Source organism: Eutrigla gurnardus (genome assembly GCF_963514095.1).
Source record: "Eutrigla gurnardus genome assembly, chromosome: 2".
In the NCBI taxonomy this organism is placed as follows: Eukaryota; Metazoa; Chordata; class Actinopteri; order Perciformes; family Triglidae; genus Eutrigla; species Eutrigla gurnardus.
Genome location: NC_139916.1, coordinates 32,328,870 through 32,349,231, shown reverse-complemented (window position 1 = coordinate 32,349,231; position 20,362 = coordinate 32,328,870). Strand labels below are relative to the sequence as shown.

General features: G+C 42.1%; 1 protein-coding gene across 2 annotated transcripts in view; it reads right to left on the bottom strand.

Moving 5' to 3' along the window:
- The window catches only part of cep15 (centrosomal protein 15), a 44,490-nt gene that overhangs the window by 22,193 nt on the left and 1,935 nt on the right, over positions 1 to 20,362 (bottom strand). The window contains exons 2-3 of one of the 2 annotated variants that reach the window (XM_084025948.1): positions 13,898 to 14,021; positions 837 to 905 (exon numbers count right to left, since the gene is read on the bottom strand). In XM_084025948.1, coding sequence (XP_083882074.1) covers positions 837 to 905; positions 13,898 to 14,021 — 193 coding nt within the window. The remainder of the gene's footprint in view (positions 1 to 836; positions 906 to 13,897; positions 14,022 to 20,362) is intronic. The other variant, XM_084025949.1, reaches the window with a different exon arrangement.

The window sequence follows — 20,362 nt, the reverse complement described above, 5'->3', positions numbered from 1 at the left end:
TTGATATGCTCCGAACATGAAATCTATTATCTAGTATCCCATGTGGATATCACCATATTTGATTCATATGTTGTAATATTCGGGCAGGGATTCTTGGGTTTTTTGCGCAGTGATAGTGTATGTGTAATTCATGGCACAATTCAAACAGGCTGTTGATTACTGAATATATTTTTTCCAAAATAAGGTGCCATGGTGGTCTACAGGAAAGGCCGAGACTTCCTCCATGGAAGTCTCAGAGAAAATGGTCCTACTTCTCTCTTGATGTATTATCTCAGTAAACATTGTAAACATGAGTTTATGGTCTCAATCTCTAGTTTCAAATCTTCTTCAATCCAGCATGATGTTCATTTAGTCCATTATGGTCCATTTAAAGTCCAATAGACCAAAAAGCAGGGGATGTTTTAGGGGGCGGGGCTACCTGCTGATTGACAGGTTGCTACCACAGCGTCCAGTCTGCAATAATCCTACTATATCTATACCCTAACTATATCTACTATACCCGACTATAGAGAAAGCAGGATCTGCACTAGTCAATGAAGGGACCGGGAACTAGCCAATCAGAGGCTGAACACCAGTGATAATGAGAGGAACGGCCTATCCATTAAAGCCTATGTCATGTCCACATTGTGTACATTACATAGGTGTACATATTGTGACAGCATGCATGTGCTCGCTGTCTTTTACGGACGTTTTTTTTTGGCTCTCAGCCATTGCGCCATGTTCAAGTTACTGGAATAATGGTTTCAGCCTTACCAGGAACGCTCCACCCGTCCCAATCGTCTGCTTCCTTGTCTAACCAATATACACTAGCAGTACCGTGAACATGTGATCCTCACCTCCAGAGCCAAGAGACTTGGTGGTGGCAGCTGTCTTCCTCGAAGACGATCCTCTACCTCCCGTAAATCCTGCAGTCACAGAAGCACACACATTCATCTCCACACTATTGAGTCAAGGTATCACTTTGAATGCCTCCTGTAATCTGTTGCTGGTTTAAAAGTTACGGAAGCACTGAATTAAACCAGCAACAGTGGATGTACTACTTCTTCTATTTCCTTCCACTCTCTTTGGAAACGTGTTTGTCCGAGTGATTCAATGACATTAAATGCTGCTGCAGGATGGTTCCTGTTCTCCTTCACTCCATCTCCTCCCTTCTTTTGGCAACTTGGACACAAACTCACAGTTTACACCCGGAAACACCACAACAGTGATGGTGAAGGGGTGAACTGTACAGCTGCCACGAATGATGATTTCTTTTTCAATGAATGCAATTATTATAGTTTCATTTGATGAAAAGGAGTTCAAGTGAAATAAATGCTTTGAAAAACAAAACAAAAAGCAGCAAATCTTCATATTTACAGGCTGTTACAGAGAATGATTTCATTTCCACTTTAATTAACAGATCGTTTGAGCACTAGTTGCTAAAAAGGCAACTGTTATAAGAATTTTGTATAACCTCATGTCTTAAAGTTTTCTTTGTTCAGGTTACAGCTTTATGTGTTGAACTGTTTATTACTTTAGTATCCCCATTGCTGACCTAAATGTTATCAGAGGCCTGGTAGTCATGATTTCTAGTTCTGCATGAAGATTAACTGTCAATGACGTATTATCTCCTGTGCCTTTAAAAGACTCAAGTCACAACAGTGATTTGAGCACTTCCTCTGTAGCATCCTCACACGTTGTTGCATTGTAACTGCTCCTCTTGTACAAGATTAAAGTCAGACGTCGACTTTACTTATGTCTCCGATCTCCTCCTTGGGTGAATTTATTCGTTTACGGGAAAAGTCTTTTAACAGCAACCCCATCCAACAATTTCTTATGGCTGCAACGTTTAAAGCGACGCAACATTGAGCTGTCAACAAGATCTGCCAATTTATTTTTCCCAGCAGGCTGTGCTGCAGCAGGTCTTCTTAGCCTCTCGCTGAAATGTTTGACCTCCTGCCCCTCCCTCCTAAAGGAAAAAGCTGGACAGATATTGGCCGTGTTTCCCAGATTTGATCGTTCTTAAGGACTTAAGAAGGCTCTTAAGTAGGGTTTGGCTAAGAAGGAGCGCTAAGATACGGGTGTTTCCCAGACGCGTTCTTAACTGCCTTCTTAGGAGAACCTTAAGATCAAGCCAAAAAAGCTTCTTAAAGTCCCAGTGGGCAAGTCCGGCGGATCGAGGGCACTCTGTCAGATTTTGAATGTTTACAACTCTCACGCTCCTCCCCCACGACTACCGAGCTCCTTCCCCTCGACTTCATGCCCTTTAAAATCCCTTAGATCATGCCACCTTTGAAACGCGGTTTGATGTTGACTCTGGTTTTATCACGGGCACCGTCGCAATCTTTCTTTTTTTCCTTCTTTTCCACCGGTGTTTTCTTTTGCTTGGTTGTTTTAGACCTCCTCGTTTCGGTTTTTAATCGAGGAATTGGAAGCTTGTTCCTACTTCCCTCCGCCTCCCCCCTGTGATAGTGGTACGACCCGAGGGAAGAGGGGCTCTGTGTGTGCACGAACAAAGCCCTGCGTGCTGATTGGACAGGATGACGCGGACTGTGTTGATATTTTGCAAAACAAACAACAGGCTCTACGTGCATGTAGAGGCGTGCTTTTTTTTCTAAAACCGGATGATTTATGTTGTTCTATTGGAGCAAAGTGTGAATATGATCAAAAAAATGTTGCTGATGCACGTATGCATTTATGTAAACCGTCTGGCTTTGGTTCGCTGTTGGTTCGCAGCGAGAATGTGCTGTATTGCAGCCATGGTTTCTCACACGCGTGCTGACTTTTTTTATGTGTAGTACTCAGTACCGCTACTAGCCATGTTACCCCCCGGCTCTGTTGTCCGTGTCCGTGGAGAAACGCGCGACTTTACCGGCGAGCTAGAGCCGGAGTTGGGGCTGCAGCTAATCTGAGCAGCGCACGAGGGCCAAACTGGGCTATACCATTTCAGGGAAGCAGGGCGGGACTGTTTTTTATATATACAAAAACAGTTAATTTGCACAAATTGAGTGATGGGTACACATTTTTAACAAAAAACGACGGGCCTGTTTATAACTAATTCATATAGTTTTTGCAATTTAATAATGTAATAATCATCATGACATTTTTTAATCGATCTTAATTTCGGAGGCCCCGCCAGGTAGTTGGGGCCCTACGCACTCTGTGTACTCTGCGTATGCGGAGCAGCGGCCCTGGTAGTACTAACCCATATATGCAGATGTGTGTGGAAAACTTAAACGTGTTAATCAATAAAAAGTTTTTTTTCCTTCTCTACTATTAGCCTATGTTTCTTGCGCCAGTGTTCGGGAGCTATGAGCACATTTTAACATTGAGCATTGTTTTATTATTTTGAAAAGTGGAGGATATAAATTTCCCTGATACGGCTTGATCACTGAGCATTTGGTCGCTAAGAAGGCTGTTAAGAGTGGGTCAGCTCGATCTTACATTTCCTTAGTGAAAGATCTTCTTAAAGTGTAAGTTTGGCGGAAATTGAAAATAAAGCTATTTTCTGAATGAAAATACATCAACTAAGCCGTGGAGGAAGTAATTATCGCTCATCACGCAGTTCAGAGCTAGCACGGGTCGGAGCTGGAGTCCAAAATCGCAAACAGTGGGTTAGCATGGGGCAGACAGCCACACGCTTTCAAAATCGCATTTTTAAACCACTAACATTGCTCAAAACAGCGCCAAACCTCGTCAGCAGCTTGCTCTGGGTGTCTACACATAAAACGAAGCACCAACAACTCAGTTCATGAACCCGAAGTTTATAACAGAAGACAGTTAAGAACACTCACCAATTCTACCCCTGCCAGCTCCTCGCGAAGGATAGTCCGTAAGTGTCGATTACCGAACGCAATGCAAAAGTGAAAGTGAAACTGAAGATTTCGCCCAGAATAAAACGAGTATACTTTTAAATTAGTGGCAGTTTGGCCAAATATAAGTTAATAACGGTGGGTAAAAACGTCGGGATAGTTTGTATACACTTCCAATCAGTTCAAGACAGCAGCCTTATCTGAAGCACATACATGTCACGCGAGATCTCACACGGGAACTCGTTCGGTAATCGACACTTACGGACTATCCTTCGCGAGGAGCTGGCAGGGGTAGAATTGGTGAGTGTTCTTAACTGTCTTCTGTTATAAACTTCGGGTTCATGAACTGAGTTGTTGGTGCTTCGTTTTATGTGTAGACACCCAGAGCAAGCTGCTGACGAGGTTTGGCGCTGTTTTGAGCAATGTTAGTGGTTTAAAAATGCGATTTTGAAAGCGTGTGGCTGTCTGCCCCATGCTAACCCACTGTTTGCGATTTTGGACTCTAGCTCCGACCCGTGCTAGCTCTGAACTGCGTGATGAGCGATAATCACTTCCTCCACGGCTTAGTTGATGTATTTTCATTCAGAAAATAGCTTTATTTTCAATTTCCGCCAAACTTACACTTTAAGCTAAGAGCGACTCTGGGAAACATCCTTCTTTCACAGCGTTCTTAAGAGCGCTCCTAAGAAGATCTTAGCACTAGAGCCTGACCGATATATCGGCGGGCCGATATTATCGGCCGATATTAGGCATTTTCCAAACTATCGGTTACTTTGGGTATCAGCATTAATAATGGCCGATAAATTAATATTTTAAAAATAAAATAAAAACGGATGAAACACCCTTATAGAACATAACAGAATTTGTCTCCAGTCTTGTTCGAAGTTATATTTATGAAGCTTACCAAGTCTTTTAATACTGGTAACTTTGTGTTTGGTTGTTGGTGTTATTGTGTTTTTGTTCAAAGGACTTTAAGTTTTATATCTTAAGTTTGGATTTTTATACATTTTATTTATCAGAACTTTAATATATTTTGATGTTCCTCTGTTCCGTTGTGACAATAAAATAAACAAGTTTATTTTTAAACTGCATTATCATATTATTTTAGTGAAGACTCATAATCAATCAGCTGCACATTAGAAGCGAAACACATGGCTACTTATTCAGCACTCGTGTCCCTCGCAGCGGATCAGCTGGAGTGGAAGATATCAGACGCTATATCTACGGTTACATTTCAACGGGATAAAGACAGTGAAATGGAGGAAATCCGTAACTTTGACTGCAAATGCTACGGAAGAAGAAAAGGAGAACTCTCTCCTCGGAAGACATTCATGTAGCAACAAACTTTCTCAAGAGTTTATGTACAGCATACGGATAGATTCTTTAGTTGCCGAAAGAGAGCAAACGGACATACAGCAGTTACGTCGGAGATGACTGCATCCACCAAAAAGCCGTAGACGAAAAGAAAGTCCGCCTTGACCTCTTATTTCATCGGAGCCAACGAAGTCTGCAGGAATACTTTTCAGTTTCTTATGGGGTGAGTTTCCGTTAACATCCAAGTTATCTACTTTGCTTAGCTAGCTAAGCTAGCTCAGTACTGTCGTTACATACAAAGTATATGCACATCGAAACTAAGCTGTAAAGAGAGGAAGCATGACACATGATCTTAAACTTCTTTGTTTTCTTTTTCAGAATTGGAAAAGACACCCTGACTGATATAATCAAACACTTTGAGGAGAATGGGCCTGGACTAAATTCACTTAATTCTAGTACTGACTGTACTGTAGGAATTTTTTTCCTCCAATGTTTACATTGTACCCTTTAAGCATTTCCATTTCAATAAAGTACCTTCTAATTCTGATCAGTCCAGTAAAGTGCTTAACGAAAATAACACTACATCAACATTACCTACATGATAACTGCTTTTGATAACCATTGTTCAAACCACTTCAACCACTACAACTTATATGCTTCCTTTAGGCAACATTATTAGAGGACACTCTATAAACTTCCATTGTTATGCTGATGATACTCAGTTATATCTATCGATCAAGCCTGAAGAAACCAATCAGCTAGTTAAACTCCAGGCTTGTGTTGATGACATAAAATCCTGGATGACCTGCAATTTCCTGATGTTAAACTCCGATAAAACGGAAGTTATTGTACTTGGGCCTAAACCCCTCCGAAGCTCGCTGTCTAAAGATATAGCGACTATTGATGGGATTGCCATCGCCTCAAATGCTACTGTAAGAAACCTTGGAGTTATCTTTGATCAGGACCTGGCCTTTGACTCGCATATTAAACAAACCACGAGGACAGCCTACTTTCACCTGCGTAACATTACTAAAATTAGGCCCATGCTGTCTCAAAAAGATGCAGAAAAACTCGTCCATGCATTTGTTACCTCAAGGCTGGACTATTGTAATTCTTTATTATCAGGCTGCTCTAATAAATCTCTTAAATCTCTCCAGCTGGTCCAGAACGCTGCAGCTCGTGTTCTGACTAAAACCAGAAGAAGGGATCACATTTCTCCTGTATTAGCTTCTCTGCACTGGCTCCCAGTAAAATCCAGAATATAATTTAAAATCCTTCTCCTCACTTACAAGGCTCTTAATGGTCAGGCACCATCATATCTTAAAGAGCTCATTAAACCCTACCGTCCTCCTAGAGCACTACGCTCTCAGAATAAAGGGTTACTTGTAGTTCCTAAAGTCTCCAAAATTAGAACAGGGGCCAGAGCTTTCAGCCATCAAGCTTCTCTTCTGTGGAACCGTCTTCCGGTTCTGGTTCGTGAGGCAGACACTGTTCCCACATTTAAGAGTAGGCTTAAAACCTCTCTCTTACCCCTTTTCCACCAACGCGAACCATAGTTCAAGAGCCGGGCCGGTGCCGTGCTGGTTCGCAGTGGGTTCAACTTGCGAACCGTCCGAGAACCTGTTTGCGTTTCCACCGGCTAGAGAGCCCAGAGAACCACGTCATTACGTCACTGTATACGTCTGAGGTTTCCCCGCAGCGCTAATTTCAAGCATAGCAGACATGTCTCTTCAGAAAAAGTGTTTATTTTGGTAAATAATACAATAACAATAAAATACACAAAATACTAAAATCACAACATTTTTTTAAAGTGTAGAACAGTGTGTGATCAATAGATCGGAGTGTTTGATGTTTAGTCATCTGCAGGTTGGACCTCCGTTCAATATCGCCGATGTCCGACAGCTCTACAAACACAGAGAACAGCGGTTTAATCACAAACGTGTCCACGACGCTGTGAACACAGATGTTAAGTCACGTTGGTAGTTGGTAACGTTTAGTTAACGGCAGTCAGAAAGTGGCATGCTAACGTTGTTATTAGCAATATCACGCTAGCTGGCTAGCTAGCCGGTCAGCCTACATTACCCGAGGAAGCATATCCACTAGTTGCTGCTGTTACGAACGTAATCACTAGCTTAGTAAACTAAACAGAAATGTGTCGTTGGTTTGCAACGAGGTTAAACATTTTAAAAGTGAAACTTACCGGGAACAGTAACGTTAGTAAAACTCCGCAGCGGCGTATTTTCCCCCGTTGCCTCGAGCGTTAACCCCGCCCCCAGCCCCTAACGTAAGCCGGGCCCTGTTCCAGCCCAGCAAGGAGTTGGGGTCGATCGCGAACCAGTTTTTCTGGCCCAGAGCCGGCTCTTTGTCTGTGGAAACAGGAAGAGCTGGTTCGCGATTGGGCACCGGCTCCGAACCGGCCCTCAAAATGCCTCGGTGGAAAAGGGGTATCTTTGACACCGCTTATAGCTAGGGCTGGCTCAGGTTTGCCCTGAGCCAGCTCTTGGTTAAGCTGCTATAGGCCTAGACTGCTGGGGGATTATAGTGACACACTGAGCCCCCCCCTCTCTCTCTCTCTCTGTGTGTATGTTCCCCCGGAGTCCCTGTGCTCTCTTGCCTAGCAGGTTTCCCTGGACCATGGTGGAACCTGGTCCGGACTGCACCGATGTGGTGGTCTTGTTTGCCTCTTACTGCCAGTATTTTTAATTAAAGTAATTGACTAAAATCGGCATCTCTACTGTCACTAACTTGACTACTCCCGGGATCACTCCCGGGAGTCTGGCTATGCTTTCTGGTCCAGCAGAGTCCACTGAGGTCCTGACCGATGCAGACTGCTAACTGGCCTGATGCTGGAAACACCACATTGTAGCTCCACCTGCCCGCTGTGTGGCTGCTCAACTATGTTAGTTCAATAACCACGACGACAACTGTACGTTTTCATGACTTTACTGCAACTACTGCATCACGATAACAACGGCTCACTCCCGCCGAACAAACTCATTATTCACACCTGCGCAGTGAGAAATGTAGCACATAACAAACTCCCCTTTTCTCTTTAAAGAAAAACAGTGAAAAGAAAATATTTATTTTTCTCCTTTTTAAATGGCCTTAACAGATAGCCAGGTTTAAAGTTTCAGCTTTAATAACTAGAGTAGAACAGTGAAGAAAAAGTCTTTGTTGTTTAGTCCATTTAGCTTTTAAGCTGCCATACACCTTCACTGAGAGCAGATGCCCCCCTTCTTGGTCAAACAGTCAGCGAGCTGCTCCTTAGTTGCCGACCACATGATCTGCTGAATAGTCCCAGAGTGGATGAGTTCCTTGATACTGCTGATCTCGAGTCTGAGTCTTTTCTCTGTGACTGATTTGGTAGATTTGACAGCATCCAAAAGAGAGTGGTTGTCAGTTACACACACTATAGGCAAATTGTTGCTTGTACAGTCACCTGTGGTGATCTCTGAGTACAGTGTAGCTAAGAAAACTGCACTGTCGATGCCATCTCCAAGTGCCAAAGTCTCTCCAGCTAAAGTGCTCCGAACAACTCACCTGATCTTCTTTGACTGCCAGCATATAGGCGAGAATCTTCCACCCTCTCCCATAAGCATGATTAGGTGCCCACCTTGAGTGCCTCCATCTGGAAGATTTCCCATGGATGAATCACTGAACACCACCAGCTTTAGGGAGCTGTCTTTTCCCAAGTACTGAAACCTCAAAGTCACCTCCTCTGACTTCAGTTTTCTGATCAGTTTATTTGCACAGTGCAGAGTCTGAACAGTGGCATGCTTTGTACTGGACGCCAGGATGGATATGTCACACATTATGTCGGGTCTGCTCTGCCTCGCCACCAACAATATTTGGCCAATCTTTGACTTAAGCATATCATATTCAGTGTCTGTTAGGGGGGCCTCTCGTTGTGTGGCTCCGGTGGGGTCCACATGAATGGGTTGGAGATTTTTTATGTACATCCATTGTTGCACCTGTATTTCATCCTCTACAGAGAGTACCTCCATTCCAATGTAGCTGAAGCTGTTGTGTTCTTCACGTCCAACTTGAAAAGCAGCTTTCAAGTGAGAGATGACTGTCATGGAGAACGTTTCTGAACCTCCCCAGATAAAGTCATCCACATGACAAGCAAGGACTCCCATCACATGGCAGGAGTCATCCAACCAGTAGAACACTGCTGGGTCAACTTTTGACACAGTACCTCCCGACTGCTGCATAGTGTCCTTCACCCTGTTGTACCAGTACAGAGAAGCGTCTGTCAGGTCATAAACACACTTCTTCAACTTCCACACAGTTCCTTTGCTCTGAGCTTCTCGGGGAGGACGAATGTAGACATTTCGGGTTAACTCTTTACCTTGCAAAAAGGCTGCTTTAATGTCCATGGAGTTCAGCTGCCATTTTCTTTGACATATCGTTAGCCTAATAGCATAATTGCCTAAGTCATATTTGAACGTTTTCGGAAAAAGAGAAAAAACACAATTTCTAGCAAGCAGATTGGTATTTTTTATTGATAATGTAACAGCAAGTTCAACCAGACCTGTGAACAAGTTTGAAAAAAAAAAAAATTAGTGTCTAAATTAGTGTCAAGTTCATTTCCTGACCCTGAAGCAGAAGAAAATAAAGTGTTGCTGTGTGTTAACAGTAAACCATATTAAATGAAAAGATTCACTTCAAAAATCTTGCCAACATGAAAGCGATCGTGATCAATGTTTAAATTAAAATACATTTGCAGAAATGCTTTTTCATTTTAAGAATGCATCTGCATCATTTGACTGATAAATATAATTAATCAACAACCATAGTTGCATTTTCTTCTTCATGACTGCATATTTTATGCCATAATGAAAACAAACAAAGTGCATTGACAAGGCATTTTGAATTATGTGCAATCTCCTTGATTGACTGAGAGTACATTTACTGTCTAGAAAGTTGAAGGAATAAACCAGCTTACCAAATGAATTGAAGAGAAGATCTAATGCTTCACTTCTGTTAAACTTTCTTATGCGATCAGCCATGTTTGTTTATACCGGCAAACATGCCTAAGTCAAAAAGATGACTTGGGCAGATAGTGATTTTGGACTCTAAAAAGTGTTCTGATAGGTTGAGGACATAGCCAATAAGGCAAGGTGATGCAGCAGTGGTAGGAGAGGAAGGTTAGGCAGATATCTCAATTTGGCCAAAAAATGACTTAGGCAATTATGCTATTAGGCTAACGATATAACAGCCATGATCATCTTTAGGGACTCTGAAGCACACGTAGGTGAATCTTTTGGTAGCTCCTCAGTGTTCATTTCCTCAAAGCCTCTTGCAACTAGTCTGGCTTTAGGGACAACACCATCTGGTGTCTCCTTGAGTGTGCACACCCATCTTGTAGAGATGCATTTCTGACCTTCATCTTTTACCTCTTCAAACACATTGTTCTGTTTCCAGTTGCTGAGTTCAGCGTGTTTGGCAGGTATGAAGGCATCATCATTCACAATCAGTACGTCCTCTTTATGGCAGTCTGCACATAACTCAGCATGTTCAGATGGACCCAGTTGAAGATTGTCCTAAGTCCACTGATCCAGTTGTACCAGCAATTTCCTCAGGCTCTGTGTACTGTAAATTGTACCAGTTTTTGTACGTTCCAGTGGCCTTTCCTGCCCGGCTGAGGATTTTTCCAGTGTGCACTTGGCCACTTCCACTGTCTGTAACTACTTGTCCAGTTTTCAGCTTAAGTCCTTCACAAGTAGTATTTGAGTGTGTTGATGTGTGAGGGGGCTCATTGTTTTCCTCAGCATCTTCATCATTTGAGGGTGCCTCTTCCTCACTTTCATTTTCAGTGTTATTTTCATAGAGTCCAGTTTCTGGTAATGTGGCATTTTCAGTTCCCATCAACTGATTATCTCTTTCTCTCAGCATATCCTGCGAGCCAGCAACCTTTCGAAGTCTGGATTGGTGTACACGAACATAAGTGCCCCCGTGGCGAACAAATATCACCACGCCATCTTGGCCGATGACCACACCTGGACCTTTCCACTCTGTAGAATCCATCTGTTTGTAGTAAACCTTATCCCCTGTCTCATATCGGTCATCAGTGGGTCGCAGTTGTTTGCGAAGGGCTCTTTGGATCCTCTCAGAGCATTCCGTTTCTGTGAATGCTCTCCTTGTAGCATGTAGTGCTGAGATGTGCTGGGCCATCCAAGTAGCCACGCTAGTCCCTTCTAGAGCTGGCGGCTTATCAGTGAGAACTGACGGCAGATTTGGGTTTGCCCAAACACTAGCTGGTAGGGACTGTAGCCATGTACATTGTGCATAGAGTTTTTTGCCATCAGGGCCCAGTCTAGGGCTGTCTTCCAGTCACATCCGTTGTCTCTCTTTACTTTCAACAGGATTTCAGTGAGGGTTTGAGTATGCCTTTCCAAGAGATCGTTGCTCCATGGACTATAAGCTGCAGTCGTTTTCACTTCAATGTTAAAGTTTTCAGCCATGTCCCTCATTTCCTCATTGTTAAATTCACCCCCATTGTCAGTGAACAGTCTGCGTGGAGGACCATGAACACTTATCCAGCAGTGAATAAAGTGCTTCACTATCTCTTTGGGTTTCTTGGTGGTAATAATGCTCCCTGCACTGAATCGTGTGAAGTGGTCAATGGCATGCAGATACCACACTCCTGGCTCTAGCTCATGTAAGTCCATAGCTACAGTTTCATTGTAGGTTGAGGCCATAGGTAAACCTACTGCTGGCTTTGGCTTTGGTTTACTGTATCTAATGCATGTCTCACAGTCAGGATTGTGATGCACTCCTCATTAGTATTACCTGAGCAGGTCAGTAGTTAGGGCCACGGTGCTTCACCCCGAGCGATTGTTATTCATAGGATTTTTTCCTACTTATTATTATTATTTTGCCTCGAATTTTGATTGCCTAAAACTCCTACAGCTTTAAGAGTTGTAGGACAAATTATATATCAAAACGTGCGGTTCGATCGGGATCGGCGTGCTATTGCTTTTCTTAGCCGAACACGAATTTTTCGCGACGTAAGTCGCGAAAAACCAACGAAATTTTCCCATTGACTTGAATGGGACGAGCGAAAAAAAAAAAGCAGAAATTCTAGCTTTTCAAACGCCTGCTGCTCAGGCATACTTTCACCTAGAAACTCCATTTAAACTTTAAAAGGTAGACACAAGTCTTGTGTCCTGGTGTGTCAATCCACGTTTCAATAGGTCATATAGTTTTTGACCAATCACTGTTCAACGACCATGATCGTTTTGGGAGAAATCATCGTTTATAATGGGTGTGTATTGCGCGGAACCTTCTGGGCTAGAGTGGATGACATCATCGCTTAGAGTGTGAGGGTTCCTCGATATACTTCAGATTTTTTTCCTTTCCAAACTCCTCCCGGCCACAATCTTCACTCTACAGACGTGATATTTTCCAATTTTGTAGACAAACTTGTCCTGTCTCTCACAATGTGCTCAAAAACTCTGTGAGAATTACAGAATTTGAACTACCAACCTCTAAGCGCGGCCACGTCGGTTTTTCTCCCCATCCACTTACAATACAAATTGAGAAACAGATTTTCAAAGAAACCTGAAATGAGCAGCATTTCTAACTCGCCCTAGCGTCCACATTTCTGACACTAGGAAAAAAAAAAAAAGTGATCAGTGTCTTCAGCAGAGTCTTGTGGCGCTAATGGTGCGAAATTTGGCGATAGGAGTTTCGGTGTGAGCGTGGCAAGCTTTTGTTCGGACCCTCCACAAAGCTTGAATGCTAACATCGCATCCAGGAGCTCAATTTTGAACTGGCGAATTCTATTGTACCTCCGTTCAAACTCGACAATGTAATCCACCATCGAAACGCCATTGTCTTTTGTTATCCGGTCAAACTCCGTGTACGCCTCGTATTGGCGGTCCTTTTCCTCTTTCAAAAACAGAGTCCAACTTTTTCAGAAGTGTAGTCATTCCATCATCTTTGTTAAAATCACCTGCGGGTATTTCCAGCGCGCTGTCCCTCGCCCCTTCCATTAGCGACAAGGCAACCGCCAAGGCCTGTTCTTCTTATCCAAGTCAGTAACCAGTAACCAGTATCCAGATTTCGACCTCATTTTCGACCTCACTGTCGCTGTAACGCTTGCCCCTGGGTGATGTTGGGATTTTGAAATTGTGTTGAGTCTTGAAATTTTGAGCGTATTCTAGTCCTGCTCAATGTGTTAAGTGTCCTGAGATGACTTCTGTTGTGATTTGACACTATAAATAAAATTGAATTGAATTGAATTGAATCATTGAGTGACATCTGTAGGGGGGAGGGCTTATCTGAATGAGATGCAAATGAGCACCATTGTGTTTCCTTTCTGGCCAGGTGAGGTGAGATTTGTATGTGTTAGACATCATTGGAAAGCTTAGAAACTACACTTTCAGAATCTGTGAATAACTCAAAATGCCCCGAGGTCGACTTGTTCCTGGTTTTGACGTGGCTGGTCACATATTAATGCTCTGAATGTGCTATATTGCTCTTTTAATTGAATGGTATGACATGGAGATGGTCACTGTACTAATTTCTGTGTGTTCAAACAAACTCTGTAGCCTAAATATGATATAATAATATTATAAGTGCAGTGGGATTGTCTCAGCACTGTGGTCGTCTCCTCCTATGTCCGTCACATCTTTCCCTGTCCTCATGACTTTGTCCATCAACGTTAAGGAAAAGTTAGGAAAAGACGAGGAAAGATATTAATGTCTGAGGTGTCAATCAAGTCCCGCCTGTACAAGCCCCCACCAGAGTGGGAGCAGCTGTGTGGGGGCCGTAGCTCCACCTACCTGCAGCAGCACACTGTTCCTGAGGCAAGCAGCCTCAGATGCCTCATCCAGCTGCCTCCTCTGGACCTTCAGCTGCTCTCGGTGGTTTTCCATCTGCTCCAGCAGCTCGGCTCTCCTTCCTAAACTGGATCACAGTGGACAAACCCACATGAACACACGGACTAGTATCAGGAGTTACAGCACACGTTTCTCCTCCATTGTTTCATTAACAAATGGCATTTCAAAAACTGATTTCATGAAAAATGTAATAGCACATTAAATGACAAAGTCATATTCAACATTCATGTCAGAAAACAGAAATGAAAACTGAGTAATTGGTAATTGTATCATTCTATGCTTACTCTTTAAATCAACCTGGACACCTGGACACAGACAGGTTTCTACCGACGGCCCATGAATAGAACTGACTGTTATGTTGATCCATCAGCTACATGTTGACTACATGTTCAGGTCATTACAACGTCCCATCCATTTCTAGGTTTCCAAGGGTATATAATCCAAATCTTAAATCAAACTGTTCTGAGCAAACCACCATAATCTCATTCAGCATGTCCCCTGGTATATCTGGGCTGATTTGATTATGGCCTTTTACTGCATTATTTTTTCAGAATTGGATGCTAAATCCATACGCAATATTCAAGCATGCTATACAGGCATATTAAACATTCCATTAAAATATCTCATCAAATGATATGATTTCTACATCTGTACATCAGTGTTTGTTGGTTCTTCCCGGTTTACATGTGGTTATCTGCAGTGTTGCCAGTTACTTTGAAAAAGTAATCTGATTACTGCTTAAAAAGTAACTTAGTTACTTCACAGATTACTTGATTTTAGAAGTAACTAGTTAGCCGCCTCAAGATAAAAATGACAACACTCACTTTATTGGAAGTGCATTTTTAACAGGAACGTCAACAATGTATTTCCTGATATTTTAAGTTGAACTTAGACATGTTTTTATAAAAAATAAAATAAAGACAGTCTTTCTTGACTTCACTGAAAATAAATACTTGTTTTTTTAAAATATAAAATAAAGACAGTTTTTCTTGACTTCACTGAAAATAAATACTTGTTTTTCTAAAATATAAAATAAAGACAGTCTTTCTTGACTTGACATATTTAACTATTAACACTGTAATGGCAAAACTTACTATTTATAATCTACATTGTTTGTAAATGTTACTATTACATTCTTTTTGCCATGTTTTATGAACATTGTACATGCAGCAGTAGAGTAGCAAGGAGTGGTTTTACAAAACAAAACAAGTGTATAACACCACACGTCTACTTGTGTTACTTTGGCCTAATATTGTTGTAATCGCATGTGATGACTGAAATAGCGGAGTGGGGCGAGTAAACCAGTGGTTGTACCTCATTAACAGAAGCTTCTCAAAGGGTCATTCCGTGCCAACTCAGCCACCCATGTACATGACACCTCTCAGATTTTGCTGAAAAGCGGTAAAAATATGCCTTATGTTACCAAACAAAGGAATCTGAAGTTTCAGGTCAATATCTCAAATGGTTTGCCCGTGGCTTCCATTTGAATTCCAAGTGCCACACCCCTTTTTGACACATTGGAATTTCGCATTTCATTTGTTGGCATTTTTGGAGGCCCATAACTTCTGTTCTAATAGTGATAGAAGGCTGAGAATTGCTCTGTTAGTTTATTGTAATGTGTACTTCACAATTCTACAGGCAGAATCAACATTCCTTCCTTTTTGGGTGAGAGGTGGGTCACCAAAGTCCGATTTTGTTTTGACGGCCAAAATTATTTTTCACTTTTTGGGTGCTCCTAGCACCACAATGAATTATCATATTTATTCTAAACAGGATTATTTGTTATATTTGGGACCTTTGCTCTTGCCAAGATGAATTTGAAGGGTATGGTACCACTGGTGGGGGTTTTATGGGGGTCCAAAAACCCTCCCGGGCAGAGGTGACTCTTTTGGAACCCCATATTTGGACCCCCAAATGACCACGTGGGCACTTGATGATCCTAATGGGATTCATACCAGATAAAGATACATATTTGTACTTTCTTTTAATGAAATAAAACCTTTGACTATGAAGCTCCTTAATATGAATTTCATTCGTCAAAATGCACCATTTTTGACTTTTTTCCAGAAGTCTGGAATGTAGATCAGTGAGAATTTAGTGATGATAAAGCATGAAAATAGTGGAAATAACTTAGTGTTATGTTGTATTAGTTTTTGTGAAATTCATCTATGGATAACTATTATCCAAGAAATTGTGGAAGCAGTAACATAATTTTGTCATGGTCCTTTGTCACGTTTGTATTGGCGAGCACTGCGTCCATAGACCAAACTACCCTTCATTCAATGTTTCTTGAGAAAACTATTGACAGTAGAGACCTAATATTTTGGATTTGTCCTATTAACAAGTGTGTCTTTGTACTTGAATTTTTTCAGGACATTCTGAGATGGTCAGGTGGGAGGCATTTGATGAAATGACACAGAATAACCCTTTGGCAAGAGCAAAGTTCCCAAATATAACAAATAATCCTGTTTAGAATAAATATGATCATTAATCGTGTTGCTAGGGGCACCCTAAAAGTGAAAAATCACACATGCCATCAAATTTTTTTTGGATTTTGGTGACCCACCTCTCACCCAAACAGTAAGGGATGTTGAGTATGCCTGCAAAATTGTGTAGTACAAACTACAATTAACTAAGATTTTAAGAATTTTCAGCCTTCTATCACTATTAGAACAGAAGTTATGGGCCTCCAAAAATGCCAAAAAATGAAATGTGAAATTCCAATGTGTCAAAAAGGGGTGTGGCACCTGAAATTCAAATGGACGCCACTGGCAAACCGTTTGAGATATTGACCTGAAACTTCAGATTCCTTTGTTTGGTAACAGAAGGCATATTTTCACCGCTTTTCAGCAAAATCTGAGAGGTGTCATGTACATGGTACCCCGATATTGGCTGTTTTCATATGGAATGACTCTGTCGTAATGTGTAAAATGTCCAGTGCTGCAGTTCGAGGCTTCATGGCGGTGCAGTACTCATGCAGGAACTGGTACTCTTTGTCTTTGAAGCACTTAACTCCCAGCTTGGTGCACAGAGGATTATCTTTACAGCATCAAAAAAGGAGTTCCACCTTGTGGATGTTGGTACCAGGAGCTTTTTTCACTGCTTCTGATGCAAGGGTAGATCTACTTGACTTGGTCCAAAGAGCTGTGTATTTTGCTGTGCTGCTCCTATACACAGCCTTGCTCTCTGCATTGGAAGTTAAATATTTCTCCACATCATTTGTGGAAATGAGGTTGATGGTGTGTGAAGCACACCTGTGGTGCGGGGGAAGAGACAGCTGGTCATCACTTTCATCCTCAGCTGAGAGGATTTCTGACAGATCTAAAAAAAGTGACATCATCATTTTCATCTGTGGGGGTGGACTCCCCCTCCTCTGTCTCATCATAGGACTCTGTGACAGGCTGATAAACTTTAAATGCCTTGACAAAGTTGGATCCATTATCAGTCACTGTGGCAACTACTTTGTTGAGTAGTCCATATGAAGAGGGAATGTTTCGATTTCTGCACCAATAACATCATGCGTGTGTTTACCGCAGATTCTCCTACATGCCATGCAGCCTTGTTGTGCTCTAATGTGGATCTACTGATCTAGTGGAGCATTACTCCCATATAACTTCTGTTGTTAGCAGTCCAAATATCTGCGGTAGTTGACACAGTTTCATTCAGCACGGCCTTCACATTTCTCTCCATCACTGCATACTCCGTCTCCATCCAAGAAGAACATGCTGTTTTGTGCGGCTGCTCCGCATTGACAGTAGTAGGGATCTTTTTTATTATGGCACAAAAGAGGGCGAGTCAACTGTGTTTAAGGGCAGCATTTCCTCTACAACATACTGCCTGACCAACTTCTTTAACTCTCCCCCACTTACTGGTTTGGCAGCTAAGTCCAGCTTTTGTTGTTTGGGTGGTGGGGGAGCTCCTGCTCTCTGTTTCCCACCAGGTGGGACTTGCTCTGTAAGTTGTTTCTTCAAATTTGACGGAGTGTTTTTGTAGCTAGATGGCACTTTGCACAGAGTATACAACGAACCATAATATAAGATTGACAAAAACCGAAGTTGCTGCCAAACTCACAAATGCAATGCTGAAAATTACAGCATGGCTCAATCAGTGCTGTCTCCAACTAAATATGTCAAAGACTGTTGGTATGTTCTTCTCCAAAACAAATGACTCTAGTGAAAACCCAGATGTTCTTGTGTCAGGAGAAAAATTAGAAATTGTTAAGGAATTTAAATACCTTGGCATTATTCTGGACTCCAACTTTAATTTTAGGGCACATGTAAAAACTGTCTGTAAAAGGATCAAATTCAATCTTGCCAATTTCAAATTTATACGAAACTCTATGTCCACCCAGGCAGCCATGATGTACATGCATTCAATGATATTCTCTCACATGAGCTACTGTCTGACGAGTTGGTCTCAGGCTAATCATACAACACTAAAACCACTACAGTCTTTGTATAAACAAACACTGAAAGTTCTGGACAAAAAACCAAGGCAATTCCATCACTGTGCAATTTTAAGAAAACACAATCTAGTGAGCTGGGAAAACATGATTAAGCACAAAAATGCATGTCTCTTTTACAAAATCATACATGGCATGGCCCCTCCTCCACTTAGAGAATTTGTAACTATTAGAACAAACCAACATCGGATCACAAGAGGAGTCATGAGAGGGGACTGCATTATTCCACTTAGGAAAAGTGCCTTTAGTCAGTCAGCCTTCTCTGTTGCAGCCTCACGTGAATGGAATAACATCCCAACATGTATCAGAGACCTAAACACATATCGGGCATTTAATTCAAATCTGAAACAGTGGCTCATTGATAATATGATCTGCCAGCACTAAACTTGACCCGCCTGCTCTTGCCTCCTTGTGTCAGTGTGTCTGTGAATTTGTCCTGCGTCTTGCAACTTACTTTGTATGTTTGCTTGTTTGTATGCTTTTGTGTAGCTCGTTCCATGTCTCTCCTGTGCTGCTTCATGTACTATTGTCATGTCGACTTTTCTTTTTTTTTTTTTGTTGTGCATGTACTGTCTGCTCTGGTGGGCTATTGCCTCGATGTCTAACACATATAGATGTCTGCTATAAGTCCTAGTCTACCTTTTCAATTTGTGTTTGTTTGATGCAGACTCTTGTTTGTCCTGCATGCTTTATGTATTTTAATGCTTGATCTACTGAATACTTGTATGTGGTTATAATTGATGTTTTATCTGTTGCTTATCTATGTTCTCTTTTTTAAACTCTTTCTGTTATTTGCTTATTTGCTTTTTAGGGAGCCTATTGTTACATCTGGCCAAGGACTACAGATGGAAACTAGCCTTCTGGCTAAATCTGGCATATTTACAGAAATGTTTATTAATATGCACTGTCCTTGTCAAATAAACAAATAAATAAAATAAAATAAATTGCCATCTTCAGCAGACACAAACTCAAAATAGTGACTGTATTTCCAGCTAGCAAATGTGCATCTCTCTCCGCCTCCATTGTTGTTCATGTTTGTGTGTGTAGCCGAGTCATGAACTGTCCTCATGCTGAAAACGTGATTTGTCTCATAGACTACGTGACGTCACTCCCAGAGACGCAAGAAGAAAGCTGATATTTTTCAGGGTTTCCCGCAGCGCTTTCCTGTTAAGGCGGCCGCCTTAACAACAAAGGGCTGCCGCCTAAACTAACGTCTTAAAAAAAAAAGAAAAAGAAAAAAAAAAAATCCATATACTAGCATTATTCGCCGCAGTGTTTCCCCTACCATTGTACAGGCCGGGCAGGGCCTCCAGGCATAGGCGTAATTTATGGGGGGGATGGGTGGGTTGCAACCCACCCAATAATCCAAACCAGCCACCACAACCCACCCAATTTGATATCATAATTATTGATATTGAATGTTAAGCATTATAATCACAACAGTGTGGTAGATTTTCTCAATTTACCAGTAAAAAATAGTGACGTTTGTCTGTGCCCCCTCCCGCTCTGAGATTTGGTTTCGCCCACCTTGCCGGACCTGCGCTTCTCTACTGTCTCTCCGGTCTCTCCCCGCATCAGCGGTGGTATGAAGAAAGCACGCGAAAAAAAGCAAAAGAATAAAAGTATCTTCCCAACAGGAGGTAGCTACTGCTAGGGCTCCAGTGCCACCTCTCACGAGTCAAATCATGTTACTGAACAAAAGTTAGTTTGTCCCCCCCCCCCCCCAGCCGGCGAGTTCGACAGTGCGTGTGCGTATAGCCCCGTTCACATACGCCACTACTCGCCACTCGCTTTCTCGCTGAATTCTACTCGCTGGCAAAAAAAAATTCACTGCCGCCGGCGACTTCAAACGGCAACTATCTGTGGAACTCTCTGTTGACGTCAACTGTCGATCATCTCTATTCTACATTGTGATTGGTACTCGCTTCACTCACATCGCAGAAAGT